Here is an 18,360-nt window from a genome sequence, read left to right on the forward strand (position 1 = left end):
GGATTGGATTTGCATTGGATTTGGAATTGAATTGGATTTGAATTGGATTGGATTTGAATTGGATGGGATTAGATTTGGATTCGATTTTGATTTGAATTGGATTTCGATTATACTTTGTTTGGATTTAGATTGGATTTGTATTGGATTTGTCATTGATTTGATTAAATGGTAACGTTATTTGCATTTCAATAGAGATTTATAAAGAATATTCTTTCGAATTACATAAACACGTTTCACCTTCCTAAGATGTTAGAATTTTCACACCACGATGGTGTAGTGCACGTTCAGCGTGCCTGTCTGGGTCATATTGACCCCAACCTTCTACTACAGGGTTAAGGAATTAATTTAGCAGAGTAGAGAAGGGGGATAATGTAGTGGTTAGGATTGGACATAGTAGATAAATGGCTATAATTCATCATGTGTGTAATGAATAACAACCATTCTATTGTGAACACCCCTAAACGAACCAGCGTGCAAACCGGGATAAAGAACGAGAACTGAACGAAAGTTCATGTTCGGCCAAAAGACTATTCCGCGAGCCTTTCGCAGAATCGCCTGCTCTCCTTGGTGGTTGTAGTGTAACAACTCGGACACTTTCTTCCGGTAAGCCGTTGGGACAACTACACGATCGTTTCGTAGGATGATCCCGTCCTGGATCACCAGTTCTTGTCGAAATCCGTGATAGGGTTTGATGCAATCCGCCATTGTTGATTTGTCTTCGGGCCAACCGTTCATAATGACAGTCTTGAGATTCTGCAGAACTTCATCCTGTTGAGTTTCTCGCCGGATTTGATCCAACACTGCATCCTGCATATCCACCTCGTCCAAAGCGTTCACGCTTTCGATCCCGTACCACAGCTTACTCCATTCGTCATCTTCCCTTCCCTTCTTCACGTCAATATTTCTCGATAGTGTATCCGCCAAGACCATTTTGGAACCCTTTACATACCTGATCTCCAAGCTGTATCTCTGCAGACTCAGCATCATTTGCTTGATTCGATTGGGTGCCGCGGCCAATGGTTTCTTAAAGATGGTTTGTAACGGCTGATGGTCCGACTCCACAATCACCTTCTTCCCTCCGAATATGTATTGGTCAAAACGTTTACACGCAAACAGGATCGCCAGCGTCTCCTTCTCGATTTGCGCGTATCGCTGCTCTGTAACCGACAACATTCTGGACGCGAACATTATCGGCCGGCCTTCTTGGAGCAACACCGCACCCAACGCATATCCGCTCGCATCGCATTGTATAGTTGTTTGCAGTTCAGGGTCGAAATACTTCAGTGACGAAATGTTGGTAATCTTCTCCTTCAACAGGTTGAAAGCTACCTGCTCCGGTTTTCCCCAAGTCCACCGATCTCCTTTCAATAAGTTTCTCAGGGGCACACTTACCTCCGATAGACGAGGGATGAACTTCGCCATGTACGTCGCCAGTCCCATGAACCGATGTAGCTCGGCCACGTTCTTCGGCTCAGGCATCTCTTGTATTGCCGATGTTTTCAGAGGATCCGGTTTCAGGCCTTCTTTTGACAATATATGTCCAAAAAACCGCACCTCCGTCTGATTCAGCTTCATCTTGTTCCGGTTCAGCTTTATTCCTTTCTCTTGACAACGTTGCAACAGGGCGGCTAGATTTTTGTTATGATCTTCCGTGGCTTCCTGCTGTGTTTTTCCTCGCCCAACACAGAGGATATCGTCAACGAGCACCTCGATACCCTCCAGCCCATGTAGTGCTTCTTGGAATTTGAGCTGAAAAATTTCTGGCGCACATGACAGACCGAAGGGCAGCCTCTTCCAGACGTACCTACCCTCGGGTGTCCAGAAAGCTGTCAATCTGCTGCTACTGTCGGTCAACTCTACGTGCCAAAATCCGTTTCGGACGTCTAGTGTCGAAAACACCTTGGCATCCTTCAGATCTGGAAGTATCTCCTCCAAGGTTGCCATCTGATACCTCGGACACCTGATGGCACGATTCAAATCCGTAGGATCCAGGCAAATTCGAATTTTGTCCTTCCGCATCACTATGACGATATTACTCGTCCACTCTGTAGGTTCATTCACTTTTTCTATCAGTCCTCTTTTCTCAAGATTCTCCAGTTCACTGATCAACTTTCCTCTTACCTGCACCGGTACTCTTCTCGGCTCTTGTACTCTCGGTAGCTCGTCATTCAGTTCAATGTTTACTTTTCCTTTCAGTTTTCCGTCCCCCACAAACACATCACTGAACCGCTCCACGACTTTGTCTGCTTCTTCCTTTATCTCACTTTCCCGCTTCGCTTCTTCATCGCACACTTTCACACTCTTTATGCTCACGATTCCCAGCGCAATGCATGTTTTGTAGCCAAGAAGAGGCATGGGCAAGATTTTCGGGGGCAAGTCAACTACTTGGAAAGCCACTCTGAACCGCTTCGATTCCCCACGGTGCCGCAGTACGGATTTACCGACCGCCGGAACCATTTGACCACCAAATCCCTTCAACTTCGTATCACTAGGTTCAAGCTCCGTTTGACCACCGGTAATGTACTTCAGTGCATGCAATGTGATTACATTGCATGACGCGCCAGTATCGACTTGACACCGAATCTTCTTTGCCTCATCGCTCTTTCCCACTGAAAAACTGATCTCGGTAGTGATTTTCTTATCTACAACATTGACCTCTTCCACATTGGCCACATAGTCGGACGAATCACTATCACTTTCTTCGATGTTGTCTACTTTCTTCGTGTGCCTTTTCTTCGGATTGCGTGATTCTTCAGATCTTGATTCTTCTTTCTTCTCTGGCTTCATGCGGCAAACCCTCGCATAATGATTTTGCTTCCCACAGCTGCGACACGTGACTCCATTTGCTGGGCACTCTTCACGGTTACCAATCTTATGGTCATCGCGCCCGCAATATTTGCACTTCACTCGCTCTCTGTACTTCGATTTTTCCACTTTGCACTTCGCGATAGTTTCCGGTTCCCCTTCCGGTTCGCGTGGCTCTTGCTTCACTTTCATCGCCGTCAGACGATCGTCAACTAGCTTCTGTGCCCGACAAATATCAATCGCACCAGCCAATGTTAGGTTCACTGTTTTCAGCAATGCTTTCCGCGTATCGTCAGACCTGATTCCGACCACTATGCGGTCACGAATCATGGAGTCCTTAAGATTTCCAAAATTGCACGACACAGACAACTTTCTCAACCGACTGACGAACTCGATCACTTCTTCGCTTTCCCGTTGCACAGCCGTATTGAAGACAAAACGTTCGTATGTCTCGTTAGTCTGGGGCAAACAGTATCCCCCCAACGCGTTTAGGATCACTCCGGGATTCACTTGATCCGCCACTGGGAGCAGCGTGTCCAACACCTTGACGGCATCCAACCCCAAGAAATTCTTCAGCAGCGCAACCTTAATGTTATCCGGCTTTGCTTCGATCTCGGAAGCTAACACAAAAATGTCCCATGACTGTCGGAAATCGCGAAAAGCCTCTGCGAGATTTTCACTTGACAGGTTCAGAAACTGCGGTGGATGCACACCAATAACACTCATGTTGACGTTTGTCTTTTCACTGTTCCTTTGCGATACGGGCCGTGCCCTGCTTCGTTGCTGCACTTATCTTCTTCTTGCGATTTTCTCAATCCGTTCGCGCCGTCAATTACGCCGAAACTGACGCCGAACTTTTTTCGCTCACGAATGCTTTCTTAATTCACGAAATCAGCACTTTCCTCGACGCCTTCTGTCGCGATTATCACTTCTACGCGTTATACACCTCGTTTCACTACTTTTCGCGGCTTTCTTACGCAAAAATAGCGATAAAAGTTTTCACTTCTGACACCATGATGTGATTCCTGATTGGAGTCAGTAACGCAAGTGCTGCCAGTATTTATTACACGTTAAATCCATACAAGTTAAATTCATGTTAACCAATATCATATCAAATACAATTTAATCGGCTATAGAAGAGCCTTTGAAATCGTTTCCATTTTACGTCGCTTCATTCACATCGTACAAATGTACATCGAATAAATTACATCGCAAGAATTACATCGGATCTGTTTATTACATCAACAGCCGCCGAGTACATCGGGCTGTGTAATAATCATCAATCGATGTAACGACCTGGTTGCAGCGATTTCGATGTAATATTCAACAATTTTTTTTGCTGTGTACGCTGTTGCTGCCTACTTCCGCTTCACACTTTTCGATGGAACGGTCATCTGTAGCCTCATCGCGGCGAAGACCAAAGTGGCCCCCCTTAAGCCACTTTCTATACCTCGCTTGGAGCTGCAGGCGGCCGTCCTTGGCGCTAGGTTAGCGTCCTTTATTGGTGAGAATCACACTATTTCAATCGAAAGAAGGGTTTTCTGGTCGGACTCCAGCACAGTGCTAGCATGGATTCGATCAGACGCACGTAGATACCGACAGTACGTAGCCTGCCGTATTGGAGAAATTCTCACGACAACAGAAGCTAGCGAATGGAAATGGGTTCCTACCAAAATGAATACTGCAGATGAAGCCACGAAGTGGGGCAGTGGCCCTTGTCTTTCTCCCAACGGAAGGTGGTTTCAAGGACTACAGTTTTTGTATTCTTCCGAGCAGCAGTGGCCACAACAACATCACGTGAGGAATAGGGTGTCCCAAAATAGAAAAAGTGTCAAAAAGTTAACTTGCTCACCCTTAGAATGATAGATTAGGGTCTTAGAAACAATAGTTCCATACATGAAAACTCAATCAAAAAATATTTAGAGGTTGCACGCATCGATTTTATGAAAAATGGACGATTTTTGGTATTTTTACCAAAAAAATGCTAATATGAGTTGAAAAGTAAAAGAAATAAAAGTCATCAATCAAAGTAAATCATAGTTCTGGGTCCCGCAAGTAAAGTTTGGAGGGAGTTTAGGTCGACAAAGCTGATTTTATATATTTGGCAAAGCTTAAAATATCAAGAAATCGCGATTTTTTTCACCAAATTTTTCAAAAATGCTCAATTTATAAAGATTTTGAAATTTTTCCTGTGATTCGCAATTCCCTTATTTTATAGCAAATTATGTGTAGATTATTTCGGCTGAAGACAGTTTTGAGCTATCTCCTTCAAGAGTTGAGTTATCGGCATAATAATGATAACACAATCAATGAAAAAATCGGATTTTCTTATGTTATTTGTTTTTGTTCATTAGTTTCTATGGCTACCATGCAAAAAAAGCAAATATCAAGTGTTTGACATGTTATGTTATGCAAGTACACATTTTTGAAGGTTTTCAGAAAAAAAAATTAGGTTACTTTGATAATTTTACATTGATTGTGCTTACTGATTCAAAGAAAGACTCAAGAAGTGACTCGTTGTGAAATTTTAATAATATAAGTGATCGCAAGTCAGACAATCAAATCCCATGTGTGAAGTTCTATGATATATTTTGAGTGATGTGTAGATCGCTCAACAATGTTTACCTTTTTAAATAGGTGTTGGTACTCTTGTTAAGCTAACATATAGGTTATTTTTAGTTATACCAGAACTACTGCTCTAACATTGAAAACCACTAAAATGCAAGGGTGTTTTCGATCACCTGGCAATCATTTGACTCATTTATCCATAACTCAGTTCAGAAGCATAACAGTGAAATGAGATGTAAATGCAGGAGTTTTTACGAATACTAGGATATTTTCTTCTTCTTTTTTTCGCGAATTTTAACTAAAGCAGATTCTTTACATAATATTGAGATCTATTATATAATTTGATTTTGAAAACAAACCATTAGCGCACATATTTGCAGCAAGGGTTGAATTTTAGGAAGAATCAGGATGTTTAGATTCTACTATTATTAAAAAAAATATAACTTAGTGACTGGTCTAATATGTTACAAGAGGTGTTAACCTAAGAAAGGGGTCGTTCATAAACCACGTAGACTTTTTGGGTGGTCTAGCCAAAGTCTACGCTCCATATAAATTTTAAAATTTTTGTTTGGACAAAAGTCTGCGAGGGGGGAGGGGGTTTCTGAGATAACCAAATTTTGGTCTACGTGGTTTATGAACAGCCCCAAATATCAATGCTAAAATCTTTCTGCTGCGCAGCTTACTTGTTAAAACATAATTTGCAACCAAAATTACAAGTTTTGAATCGGTAGCTTACTACTGTTATCTGATCAACAGATGAAATCTAAGAAAAAAAAATTCTTCTCGTGTTCACAAAGCGGGTGTGAAAAGTTATGTTCAGCATATGTATATAGATATAAAACAATAATTAACTCTAAAAGCCTTTACATATTGTTGCTGTCATGCAGTATGAATCAGTAATGATCAAAGCAACCCAATAATTCCTGACATTCTTCAAAAATGTACACTTGCACGTACTATTATGTCAAACATTTGTCGTGTGTTGTTTTAATTGCATGGTAGCCATGGAAACTAGTTAACAAAATCGATTAACGTAAGAAAACACGATTTTTTCATTGATTGTGTAATCATTATCATACCGATATCTCAGCTCATGAAAGAGATAGCTCAAAACTGTCTTCAGCCAAAACAATCTACACAAAATTTGCTATAAAATAACGGAAACGCAAATCACAGGAAAAATTTCAAAATCCTTATAAATTGAGCATTTTTGAAAAATTTGGTGAAAAAAAACGCGATTTCTTGATATGTTAACCTTTGTCAAATATATAAAATCAGCTTTGTCGACCTAAACTCCCTCTAAACTTTGTTTGCGGGACCCAGAACTATGATTTACTTTGATTGATGACTTTTATTTCTTTTATTTTTCAACTCATATTAGCATTTTTTTGGTAAAAATACCAAAAATCGTCCATTTTTCATAAAATCGATGCGTGCAACCTCTAAATATTTTTTGATTGAGTTTTCATGTATGGAACTATTGTTTCTAAGACCCTAATCCATCATTCTAAGGGGAGCAAGTTAACTTTTTGACACTTTTTCTATTTTGGGACACCCTAGTGAGGAACCTTTGTACAGAGGAAGTAATTCGTACCTGTTTCGTTCACGAAGTCACGCGACATGAACCGTCAATACCAATTGAGCGGTTCTCTCGCTGGGCTCGGCTACTAAGAGCGACTGCCTATACCTTGCGGTTCATCTACAATGTACGGAGGACGAAAAAACAGCGACACATTGGGCCGCTGAACTCTGAAGAAATTCGTGAGGCTGAGAACACTCTTTGGCGACTCGCTCAAGAAGAATCGTTTCCGAGTGAGATTTTACAACTAAAAGCAGAGAAATCAGAAGTGTCGAAATCATCACCTATCGCCAATTTGTCACCCTATTTTGACGAATTCGGAGTACTGCGGCAAAACGGTCGTATCGGCTCAGCCTCCTACGTTGGATTTAATACCAAGTTCCAGATAATCCTACCGAAGTCACATCGAGTAACAGTTCTCCTTCTGGATCACTATCATCGCCAAAACCATCATATAAATGCCGAAACCGTCGTGAACGAAGTGCGGCAAAATTTCTACATACCGTAACTTCGCGCTGCAGTACGCAAAACAGCAAGAACTTGCCAATGGTGTAAAATTTACAAATGTCTGCCATCTCCGCCGAAGATGGCACCATTGCCAGCCGCCAGACTAGCGTCCTTTGAACGACCGTTTACAAATGTGGGTGTAGACTACTTCGGCCCAGTACTAGTGAAGGTAGGACGTAGTCACGTAAAACGCTGGGTGGCCCTATTTACGTGCCTAACTTTAAGAGCAGTTCACCTCGAAGTGGCACACAGCCTGAGTACGGAGAGCTGCATCACTTGTTTTCGTCGTTTCGTCGCGCGCCGTGGAGCCCCTCTAGAAGTTTATAGTGACAACGGCACCAATTTTCAAGGTACCGAGAAACTGCTTAAAGAGCAAATCAACAACTGTTGATGTCGCAGAGGTTTGGAGACGAAGAACAAGGCGGGGTTGAACAGGAACTAACGTTTATTAATGAACACGTCTAAACTAATTGGTGGTTCGATTAGGAATGAGAAAATTTTGTAACAACCCTAGTTGCTATGTATCGCTTCACTCCATGTTACGGTTGTTAGGGGCGTAGCGGGGTTGCTACATGGGCTGCACGATTGCTTCGGTTTTCAACATCCCCTCTCAATCGGTTACTCCAAGTCTTGATCTCAAATCTTGGAATCGTACATTGTCCAGTGACTTCGTGAATAAATCAGCTTCTTGGTCTATGGTTCCAATTGGCTCGATCTTTACGGTCCCAGCCGCAACGTGGTCTCTCAGGAAATGATGCTTGATGTCAATATGCTTGATCCGTTTTGATTCCACGTTCTTTGCCAGTCCGATACATCCACGGTTGTCCTCAAAAATTGGGATTGGTTCCCCCTCGCGTTACAGTTTAGATCTTCCAGGAGTCCGCCCGACCAAATCGCTTCACTGACAGCGGCGCTGAGGGCCACGTATTCCGCTTCACTCGACGAAGTAGATACAGTCACCTGTTTTCTGCTTGCCAACGATACGGTTGATCCAAACACCTTGAAGACAAAGCCTGTTACAGACTTTCGGTCCTCTTGATCGGACGCCCAATCCGCATCCACAAATCCGATTAGTGGTGAAGAGGACTCATTACGCTTGTACAGCAAGCCAAACTTGGTAGTGCCTTTCAGGTATCTCACAACGCGCTTCAGAGCCTGCCAATGATGGTCCACCGGGTCCTGCTAGTAACGGCCTAGGTAGCTCACCGGGAAGCAGAGGTCAGGTCGAACACAAAGCATCTGGTACATCACGCTTCCTAGCAGCTCTCTGTAAGGCTCTTGAGTTCCATGTCCGGATCGGTTCAACTGCAGTCCCTTTTCCATAGGCGTTTTCGTCGCGTTGCAGTCCGTCATTTTGAATTTACTTAGAATCTTCTGAGTGTTGTTCTCCTGAGACAGCTTCAGAATCCCTCTTCTTCGGTCATAGTCCATCTTCATGCCCAGGAAGAATCTCGCCTCGCCGCAGTCCGACATTTCAAACTCACGAGATAGTTGTTGCTTCAGTTTTTCAATGGTTCGGATGTTTCTTCCAACGATGAGCAGATCATCCACATACAACACCAAATAGACTTCATCATCCTTGTTGGTCGAAGTATACAGGCAATAATCTCTTCTCTGTTGAATGGTAGGTACAATCTTGGAGGTGCATCACACAGCTCAGTGGAGAGCTAGGTATCAACTGGTAGGTAAAGTATGATGGAAATGAATTGTAAATAAGTTATACCTAGATTGAATAAAGAAGAGACACTGCGCTGGTAGCAATATCAGTCAGTGCCTGGGTTTGGAGAACAAAGCCTCGCCTGTGTTTTTATTTTCAACAGGTTATGGGCCCAGGGACGCCCTGGCGGTGGTTCGGGAAGCGAGGAGACCAAGATGCGGTACCATCCAATATTCGATGAGGTATCAAGATGCGATGAGGCCTGGTGCCAATAGTCGTTGAGATATCGAGAGGCGGTGAGGATCTAGTATCTTGAGGGCCTGCGCTGGAACCAAGAGGTCGAGGTAGAGGGTGCTGGCTGATCGGGACGCTGGAGCTGGATGATCGGGACGCTGGAGCTGGATGGCGGAAAGGTACTCGGATGAAGCTAGGAGCCAGGAGGAGCTTGGCAGCAAAGGTAGCTCAGTAGTTAGAGCAAATGTGCTAGTCGGAGCTCGGCGGGCTCCAGGGGAGTACGGTGGCCAGGTGAAGCTCGGGACGCGTCGAATCTGAGTGTGTGATGAGGAGTGTTGAATGGTAGGTACATTCTTGGAGGTGCATCACACAGCTCAGTGGAGAGCTAGGTATCAACTGGTAGGTAAAGTATGATGGAAATGAATTGTAAATAAGTTATACCTAGATTGAATAAAGAAGAGACACTGCGCTGGTAGCAATATCAGTCAGTGCCTGGGTTTGGAGAACAAAGCCTCGCCTGCGTTTTTATTTTCAACATTCTCGACCTTGAAAATCCGATTTTCAGCAACATCGCGTTGAATTTTTCATTCCAGCATCGTGGAGATTGCTTGAGTCCGTAAATTGACTTCAGCAGCTTGCAAACGGTCCCTGGTGCTGATTTGACTCCATCCGGTACCTCCATGTATAGCTCTTCCTTCAGGTTGCCATGGAGAAAGGCCGTCTTCACATCCATTTGATGTACGTGGAAACCATACCGTACAGCCACCGCCAGTACCACACGAACTGTTGCCAAACGAGCCACAGGAGCGAACGTTTCTTCGTAATCGACGCCAGGACGTTGCAGGAAACCTTTCACGACTAGCCTTGCTTTGTGCCGCACCGCTTGACCATGCTCGTTCTCCTTCAACCGGAAGACCCATTTGGATTTCAAGGGCTTGACACCTTCGGGCCGTGAAACCAGTTGCCACACGTGGTTGGACTCCATCGATTTCAGCTCGTCGTTTACAGCATTCATCCAACGGTCACGATCATCGTACATCGGAATATCGGAGAATTTTTGCGGTACATCTGGGAAAGGTGAAGAGCCAACAGCAGTTGCTTCAAAACCAGTTAAATAATCCAGTAACTTACCCGGAAACTTGCGCTCCCGCTCGCTGCGCCTCGTGGACGATTCATCTGAATTTCTGTCCCGTTATTGGTGCGAAGGGAGCGCGGTGGGTAGTTCGTCATCGGATTCGCTATCTTCTGCTTCGGTTAGATTCATTTCGGCGTCATTCTCCAGGACAGGACCAGGATGTTCGTTCTCCTCAACGGCGACGGGATTGTTTTCGCCTTTCCCCTCTTGATCGGACGATGTCAAGATCATCAAAGGAATTTCTTCTGATTCGCCGTGGTCCGATGCATACGGGTAACTTGCTTCATCAAATTTCACATCCCGCGCGATGACGACTTTCCGAGCATTTCTATCCCATAAGCGATATCCGTTTTCGGCATATCCGATCATCACCAGCTCACGGCTCTTTGCATCTAGCTTCTTGCGTAGCTGGTTCGGGATCCAAGCGAATGCTTTACAGCCGAAGACTTTCAACTTCTCCAGGTTTGGCTTCCGATCTGTCCATCTTTCCGCCGGGGTGAGGTTCTTCGGGAGAGCAGCTGTAGGACTTCTATTTAGCAAAAACGTACCTGTCAGAACAGCTTCTCCCCACATTGCTTTGGGCATCTTCGAGTCGATGAGCATGGTCCGGACTTTCTCCACCAAGGTTCGGTTGAACCGCTCCGCCACCCCGTTTTGCTGGGGGGAGTACGCCACCGTCGCCTCTATTTGGATACCTTTTGCCTTATAAAACTTCATCTGGTTTCCGGAGCAGTATTCACGTCCCTGATCGACGGTCAACTTCGATATCGATTTCCCGAACATGGCCGTCACCATCGCCTCGTATTCTTGAAATTTTTCAAAAACTTGCGACTTTTTCTTCAGGAGGAACACCATCGCAAAGTGGGAATAGTCGTCGATGAAGCTGACAAAATAGCGGCAGCCATCCCAGGACGCAGGCTCTATCGGTCCACAGACATCCGAATGAATTCTTCCGAGGGGTCTCGTTGCTCGTTCTCTCGTTCCGTCGAATGGTTCTCGACACATCTTACCTTGAACACAGGCGTGACAAAACTTGAGCTTCTCGGGTTTGAAGTTCAGTCCCTTGGCCAAATCTTCTCGCACCATCGTCTTCATTCCGTTTTCACACAAGTGACCTAGTCGCCGGTGCCACAGATTTGTTACGTCCGAACTGCACAGGTGCGCTGATTTCTCCGGGACTTCAATTTCAAGCTCGTACAGATTTCCTCGTAGATAGGCCGTCGCAATAGGTTTTCCATTGAGCTTCAACGTTGCCAACTTGCTGTTGAACACGACTTCGATACCTGCCTTCGCTAACTTCTTAACCGACATCAGATTGTCCCGGAGGCTTGGTACGTACAACACGTCCTTGACTTGCAACGGGACTCCAAGATTACTCGATCCTGCAATGACTCCAACCTGCCGGGCTTCTAGAAATTGTCCATCCTTAGCGACGTTGATGATAACCGTCTGGGGAGCTGGCTTCAGTGATGCGAAAAACGATTTCGAGTTTACGAGATGGTCACTCGATCCAGAGTCCAACTTGAACACGATCTTCCCGACACTGTCTCGCTTCGAACCATTCCGATCCGCCATGAATAGACCATTCCCGTCGAAAATTTTTATGTGCTCTACGGCTTTCTGTCAATTTATTGAGCAAACTTTCCCAAAGAACCCCCATGTTTTGAAGCCTCTAACTATTGAAAAACAGCAAAAATAGTGCGAAGCTCTATTTTACACCGCTTTCCCCTTTAGTTTTTATTTTGGTGAAAGTGCGTTTGATCCCGTCCTCCCCCCTCTGACGTTTCTCTTGTGAGGTGAATGGGCCTTTTCATTTGACGTCTTAAATCAGCTGATTGTTCGGGCGTTTGACAGTTCTTCAATGAAGATGACACGTTCTTGTTAGCAGCTGTTGTTCAAGCTTTGTAAACAAATGCATGCACGGATCTGTCACATGAAAAGGCCTATTTTGCGTCAGCTGTTTGGTCAGCTGGATGCTGGATGTCAGTTTTGCTTTGTTTACTCAGAGTGGCAAAAACAAACAAAAAAAAAATATTTTATAGAATCTTCTCGAAATCGTGATGGTAAAATGCGAAGACCATCAAAAATAGCATCAAAAGTTTCTCCGAATGTTCGACAATATAATTCAATCGATTTTATGTAAGTATTTATGGTTTCACAGTTTTCATACGGTGTTCTTCAAACATGTTCTGTGGATCTTCACCAGGTATGGCCAAACTCAACACCGGTTGCAACGGTTGGATCTGTTAGGCCCAACCGAAGCCAGAGCTACCGCCCTCGCCGCACAAACACCGAAAAGCGAAGTCATTTTATTCGCCAGTGACGTCGGTCCAGAAAGAGGAAACACCACGCAGCCGGAGCAGCACCGAGGTATTCGGATCGATTCTTCATTGAAACATCCTGCCGGATACACATGGCTCATATCGAAGCGTCCCATTGTCCCCGATGGAGGAGAATATTCCCAAGATTCCGCGGATACAGGGTCCGGTTGGGGTGGAGCTGTTTGGTGTGCAAGATTGGAGTAAGCTGGCTGGAGGAGATAAGAAGAGAAGGAGTAGAGTATACTGTTGCTGAATCGGTTCGCGAGAAACGAGCAAACAGACCTCGAAACAGACAGTTATGCTTCCGTTGCGCCAAAAGTTGACCACTCCAAAGCCAAATAGCTCGGTGTAGTAAAAAATTGTTCCTCCTCCTGCGGCGGGCATATATGAACGACGAAGAAGGCGACACTCGGCAGCGTCGGAAGGATGAACACCCCAGGCGAAGAGAACTTGGACATCGATCAAACCCTATCAAACCTATTACGCCGAAGCAGAAAAAAAGATCTGATTCGACGAGGAACAGCGGTGCCTACCAAAGTATCTGGAACCATCCCCGATGCTGGCCAAGGACACGCAGGACGTTGGTACCACTGGTGCGAAACCTCTATCCCAGGACGAAATCATCACGTTCGAAGAGACGCAACCGAAAAAGTAAGATTTGTTAATGAAGGCCATTCGAGAAGAAATCCGGAAGGAGTATAACGCTCGACTATCGGTGCTCGTCGTAATGGGGCCACCGCCCAAGGGGGAAGTGAAACAACAAGATACCTTCTTGAGCAAATCGGACTACAATGTGTTTCAGAAACCCACGATATAAGCACCTGTGGTATGCCACAATAGTTCAGCCTATTGGACGCAGTGGCTTAATTTCCCCAACAGGGGAGGAAAAAAAAAGCACCTGTGGTGCAGACGGGCGCTAAAACACGTCGCAGCATTGACTGCACGAGACAGTTAAATTTTTGCTGAACTGTGGCCAGCCGGCGGATGAGGACAGCAGTAAACTGCGGCTAAACTGCCACGAGTGTCGACTGGCACAGTTGAAAGATACTCCGCCCGGGTTCTGGAATGCAGAGTCCACTCCGACCCAAGAAATGAGACCGGAGCCATTGATGCTTAACGTATGCAGAGCCGTAGTGTGGTTCAGCAGCTCCCTTGGCGAACGCTTAGTTTAGCTACCCTAGCTGCGGTTTTCCTGTCTTTACAAACCGTGCCACAGACAACAATTATTAAAACTCAATAAATCCAATTCATTAGCGTTTGATGAATCTTATACTCATGCTTCTTGAATTGAACACAAATTTATCAGAAAAAAGCCTTTCTCCATGCACGTATGTATTTCAAAAATTTAAACATTTTTTCATCTTTGAAAAATTTTAATAAAAGTTCCGAAATGTACCCAAAAGTTTCTAAATCGCCTTCTTCGAATTTATAAATCTGGGACCATTTTGGGCACTTGCTGGTATAAATATATCAATTTCAAACCGATTGACTTGAATATTTGAACATTGTGAGATATTGTACATATCTGATCTTGTCCCAAAAAGCAAATGCTCAAAATAGGTCTCCATGCCCAAATGGCCCAGACCCTATTATGCTTTTGGTTGAAATCCAAAGTAACCTGGGGGCTGTCCATTTATTACGTAAGATTATTTCGACACTGATTCTTCATTAGGGCCTAATTGACATTTCTGGAGCTCGATTTGAATAGGTCGTATGTGCTTTCGTCGATATAAAATTCGATCAGTTGGACTCGCTTATTGAAGCGAAAGCTGTTGAAATTAAACAAAACTTATACACACAGCCGATTCAAAACAAAACAGGCTTTCCGTTCAATCGCTAGAAGTCCTCGAAAAGTAATTAATATTGCTACAGTAACTAAAATAAACTGATCGATTTTTATATCGACGAAAGCACATACGACCTATTCAAATCGAGCTCTAGATTTACGATTTCTCTTCATCGATCCACTCTTTGTGTTATTACGGAAAGTGTATTAAGTTTTCCAAAGATTTGTTGGTTGAAATGCGAAGACGACGACTACATCTTGCTCTAGAAACAAAAAAAAATGAATTTGTTTGTTTTGATCAAGTTATTAGCGAAAAAGACAGTCGACGAAGAGAAATCGATCAAGTCAGTTAGGCCTTTAAGAAAAATTATTGTCGGTTTTTTCGATTTTTAGGCACCCCCTCCTCCCTTGTAAGGTTTTTTTTTTGTATGAACGCCCAAATATTTAAATATGTTTGTATGCCGCATAAGATTTCTCAAACCTCCTCCCCCTATAAACCCTTACATAGGGGAAATTGCCTATTCTCGGCCGTTTTGTTCTCTTCGTCTTTGGAGTTTTTTTTTGAAACCTATTGAACTCAGAGTTGGTCTCAAATCCTTCCCAACTAAGCTGAATTATATGGCCAAGTTTCAGGCAATTTGGCTGACAAAAACCCCCCATGACGAAGAGAACAAACCTGCCGATAATACCCATTGTCACCCTAATTAATGGACGGCCCCTGGAGTGTGAATATTAAGTTTTTACTCACTTTTATGTGTCGCATCTCGATTCGGATGATATTGTAGCTCTTAATTAGCTGAATGATGCGCAATGATAACAATCGGTTCAAATTTACTTCCAGCTGTAACTTTGAATGTCGCGCGAGTCGATTTGGTGCTGCGACGATAATATAAAGGACTATCAAGTAACTTATCTCAGAGTTGTTTGAAATTCCTTGGAAGCTCATTCTTAATATATTCTAAAGCTGAAGGACAAGAAGACTGGGGAATGATATACCGCATTTAGTTCACTACTGGACTGCGAACTGCGACATTATAAGTGCGAAAACGTTAATAAAAGTGCGCGACTGCATCAAATCAGGTTGATGTCTTCGGCGAACTATTTCTTCAATCTATGGAGAACAAGTGCTCTGAAGACACCGAGTTGATTTGATGCAATCGCGCACTTTTATTAGCGTTTTCGCACTCGTGAAAACTAGTGCCATAGTCCAGTGGTGAACTAAATGCGCTATATATTCTAGGATATGGCTTTCGAGCGAATGTTAGAACCGTCATATTTTATTTCTGTTTGATTGTTCTCCTCAATAACGTTTATGATAGCATCCGCATTAATGCCCATGTGTTTAAGGTGCCGACGGATTATGCTGGTGCCCTGGAACCGCTTCTGTGCCATGATCACTAATCGCGGCCTATAATGTACCTGGAGACCACATTCTCGGCCTGCAACTTCCGCACGAACGGATTCAGGACTTCGAGGAATTGCTTCCAGGTCAAAGACAGCTTCGACCTCAACAGAATCAAAAAAATCAGGATGTTCTCCTGGAAGATTCAAGGAGGAATTCTCCGTCGCGCTTCGATGTGCAAAATAAGACGACTCTCGAGAAATTCTACCTCAAGGTTTCGGCCCTGGAACCGCCAACTTTACATTGTTCGCTGGGAAGTTCTGCAAGTTAAGTAGAGATCCACCAAGAACAGTTGAGGTTTCGTGTAGAACATCCGTTCACTTTGCCAAGATCCGGTCCAATAGTTTCGTTGTTCTTTCCCCGACATTTCCACCGTATCTTCATTCGGAATCCCCATCAAATAAAAAAACAATATGCTGGTTGATTAGCGGCCGGGAGAGGATCCACGAAAATCATCTGTCCCATCGGATGTCACCGGTAAATGTCAACATGTGATGGGAATTCTGGCAAAGTAAACAGGTGTTCTGCGCTAAGCCCCAGCTGTTTTTGACGGATGTCAACTCACCGGGTAGAACATGCAGGCGAACGAGGTGAAATTGGCGGTCCCAGGACTGAAACCTTGATGCGAAAACAGCTGCTTCACTTCCTGTACCGCATTTAGAACATACAGTGGATCCGGAACGGCCGGCAGTTTCAAATCAACCGGTAGTTGCAGCCATCGTTTGCCACGTAGGACCTGATGGCCGCCTCTGGCGCTGCCTCACCATCCTGCTTCTGACGTTTCGGATCCGTTATCGTTTCGTACTGCGCACCTAATTTTCTTCTTCGGAACCAGCGGATGAACACTTGCCCCAGCAACTTGAATCGCAGTCGCTGCGGCAGTTTCGGCTTTTTACTACCCGTCTGGAACCCGGGAGCTGATATCCGCTCCTGCACTAATATTCTGCATGCATGCGTTCATGGCTGCATCGCACATCTTTCGCATACAGCTTGCTTTGCTCCTTCTTCCTTCTGGGCATTGAAGCTGATCCGGCTGACGTCCGTGGCGCTTCTGGATATTTTGGATATGGTGACGACCGCTGTTTAAGTTCGCGCACAGCGCAAGGTATATTTTTTCATTTTTTCTTTTGGCAAAGATCTTCATTAATCCAGTCAGTGGTTGAGGTGGTCGCGTTGACTAATCCGTGGGACCTCTTCGCCGTCGATTCATTCGGAATCTGTTTGAGTGCTGTGCTGACCTTCCTGGATGGAATCGGAATCGTTTGAGTAGTTTGACGTTTCCGAGTATAAACAAACATGACAGCATAGGGCTGCCATGTGTTTCTCATTTTCTGAGAGGTGAAAAAAAAGTTCACCATTGACAGGGTTACCAAAAACTACTTCGCATGGTGATTTTATTTGAAAATGTGGTGAGATTCAGAGTTTTTGAAAATTTGTAAGAAAATCAGGAGCACATATAAAAAAAATCTGAAAACGGCAATAGTCATCAAAAACAATTGTCTTTCGAAGAAAAATAAGAAACAGGGGAGTTAGGTCAGACGGGAATGGTCTATTGTCAACTCTCGACCGCTGACCTACCTACCGTTGGAATCGGAAGAACAAGAAGCTCTGACACCGAACCACTTCTTACTCGGAAGCTCAAAAGGAGTCAAGCAACCGCCAAAGAACCCCACCGATCATCGTGAAGCAGTTTCCAACAACTGGAAGCAGATATGTCATCAGTTGGACATCTTTTGGCACCGTTGGCTGAAAGAATACTTGCCGACCATCTGTCGGCGGACTAAATGGTTCTGCGATACCAAGCCCATCGAAGTGGGAGACTTAGTACTTGTAGCGGAGGCCTCAAAACGGAACAGCTGGATTCGTGGACGAGTAACCGAAATGCAGCCAGGGCCAGACGGACGGGTGCGGCGAGCAACTGTGCAAACAAGTACAGGGTTTATGAGAAGGCCGGCGTGCAAGCTGGCTGTACTAGACGTGATATCTTCTGGTAAAACTGCTTTGAACACGCAGTGTTACGGAGGCGGGAATGTTGCTGCATCGCCACGCCTCACTGTACAGCCGACTGAGTCTGGCTCTGATAGAGTCACTCACACTAACCCATGTGATAAGGGGATATCGATGACAGCACGACGCAACGATGATAATGCAATAACAACAAAACCGTAATCGAAAGTTACCTCAACGTGGTGATCTACGAGTGTCTATCTAAACCTAAATTAAAATTAATTTGATTATCCTAAAACATCAGTTATAGTTATAAGTTATTATTGCTACTGAATTCGTATCATACGCTGTTGTGGATTTCTTATACTAAAGGTAGTGTACGGAAGCTTAGGTCGAGAACATTCGAGCCGCATTATTAT

General features: G+C 44.4%; 1 protein-coding gene across 1 annotated transcript; it reads right to left on the minus strand.

The window, feature by feature from the left end:
• Positions 1 to 405: 405 nt before the first annotated feature.
• Positions 406 to 3,531, minus strand: LOC134290823 (uncharacterized protein K02A2.6-like). Its single transcript, XM_062858028.1, has one exon. It carries the CDS (start codon positions 3,529 to 3,531, stop codon positions 406 to 408), a length of 3,126 nt encoding a protein of 1,041 aa, XP_062714012.1.
• Positions 3,532 to 18,360: the final 14,829 nt, after the last annotated feature.

This window comes from Aedes albopictus, chromosome 3 (genome assembly GCF_035046485.1).
Source record: "Aedes albopictus strain Foshan chromosome 3, AalbF5, whole genome shotgun sequence".
NCBI lineage: Eukaryota > Metazoa > Arthropoda > Insecta > Diptera > Culicidae > Aedes > Aedes albopictus.